The 1,760-nt window shown below is 46.2% G+C and overlaps 1 protein-coding gene across 1 annotated transcript; it reads right to left on the reverse strand.

Annotated features, from left to right (window-relative positions):
* Positions 1-231: 231 nt before the first annotated feature.
* On the reverse strand, positions 232-1,232 carry LOC116523205 (N-acetyltransferase family 8 member 3-like). Its single transcript, XM_032238292.1, has one exon. It carries the CDS (start codon positions 1,230-1,232, stop codon positions 495-497), a length of 738 nt encoding a protein of 245 aa, XP_032094183.1. The 3' UTR covers positions 232-494.
* Positions 1,233-1,760: the final 528 nt, after the last annotated feature.

Genomic DNA, 1,760 nt, shown 5'->3' on the forward strand with positions numbered 1-1,760 from the left:
CTTTGCAAGGAACCTGTGGCCAGCAATCCAGACATAGGGACATCCTAGCAATAGCAATAGCAATAGCAGTTAGACTTATATACCGCTTCATAGGGCTTTCAGCCCTCTCTAAACGCTTTACAGAGTCAGCATATCGCCCCCAACAATCCGGGTCCTCATTTTACCCACCTCGGAAGGATGGAAGGCTGAGTCAACCCTGAGCCGGTGAGATTTGAACCGCCGAGCTGCAGAACTAGCAGTCAGCTGAAGTGGCCTGCAGTACTGCACCCTAATCACTGTGCCACCTCGGCTCTATCCTGCCAGGCCTGTTAACCCAGACAGACAGCAGAGAGTTCAAAGGCCCTTCTGTTGGGAAACCAACTTCAGCTCACACACAGCCTCTTCCGAGAGTTGGCTCAACTCCCACCAGGAGAAAGTTGACCCAGCGATCCTGCAGAGTCCACCAGGTCCAAATGTAGAATTCGCTTCTCCTTTGGGGGAGGTGAATTGTGACCTCAGCGAGTGTCGGGGATTTTGTAGTAATACCAGTAGACGGAAAAGCCTACCAACTTAGCAAAGGGAAAGGGATACGTCTCCAGGACTTTGTGGAAGCCCATGCTCTCGTAGACCCGATGAGCTGCATATTGGACCATGGAGGTCCCCAAGATGACTTCTTGGTAGCCGCGCTCCTCAGAAAATTGGATGACGGTCTTGACGAGGGCTTTGGAAAGCCCTTGTCTCCGATGCTCCTTCTTCACGGAAAGGCGTATCAATTCCTGGGCGTTGCTCCACCAGGATGGAGGGATGACGGCCACCATGCCTACCACTTCCTCTCCGGTGTCCACACCCCCCGAAGCAGCAATCCTTGGCTCCAGATAAGTCCTCCTGATGTCCATCATGTCCGTGGTGAGGGCGTGATGGAGATATTCATCCCACAGCCTCTTCATGTGAAGGGCGCCGGCCGTCAGAGGAGGGAGACGACCGCCAGGGAGGGTGATAACGGAAGCCGAGCAGAGGTAGGTCAGGAGGAAGACGGCCAGAAGCGCCAGGTGTAACTGAGGACGGCTGAAGGATTTCCAGACCGCGCGAGGGATGTGTCCCCGGATCCCTTGAATGTAAAATGCCAGCACCATCTCATAGTCTCTCTCCTCGTACTTCCGGATGTGGTACTTGCCTGCCAGCGAGTCACCCTTCTCCCGTCCTGGAAAACAATATGGAAGCAGAGGAGGAGGAGGAGGGTCTGTTTGGTTCATGGTTTGAGGACCCCAAATGTCCCTTGCAGAGAAGCGATGGAGGGCGAGGGACAGGGGGCCGCCTTCTGAACGGGTCAGCTCCAATTAAGAATAGAATAGAAACAGAATAGGAATAGGAATTTAGAACGGAATTTTGAACTGAATTGAATTTAGGAATGGAATAGAATGGAAATATAGACTAGAATAGAGTAGAAATTAGAATGGAATAGAAATATAGAATAGAATAGAACAGAAAAGAAATTAGAATATTAGAATAGAAATTAGAATTTTAGAATATAGAATAGAAAAGAAGTATAGAATAGAACAGAAATATGAATACAATAGAATAATAGGAATAGAATAGAAATTAGAATAGAAATTAGAATAGAAATTAGAATAGAAATTAGAATATTAGAATAGAAATTAGAATAAAAATTAGAATATAATAGAAATTAGAATATTAGAAATTAGAATATCAGAATAGAATAGAAATGTAGAATAGAACAGAAATATGAATAGAATGGAATAATAGGAATAGAATAGAAATTA

The sequence above is a fragment of the Thamnophis elegans genome, unplaced genomic scaffold (genome assembly GCF_009769535.1).
Source record: "Thamnophis elegans isolate rThaEle1 unplaced genomic scaffold, rThaEle1.pri scaffold_101_arrow_ctg1, whole genome shotgun sequence".
In the NCBI taxonomy this organism is placed as follows: Eukaryota; Metazoa; Chordata; class Lepidosauria; order Squamata; family Colubridae; genus Thamnophis; species Thamnophis elegans.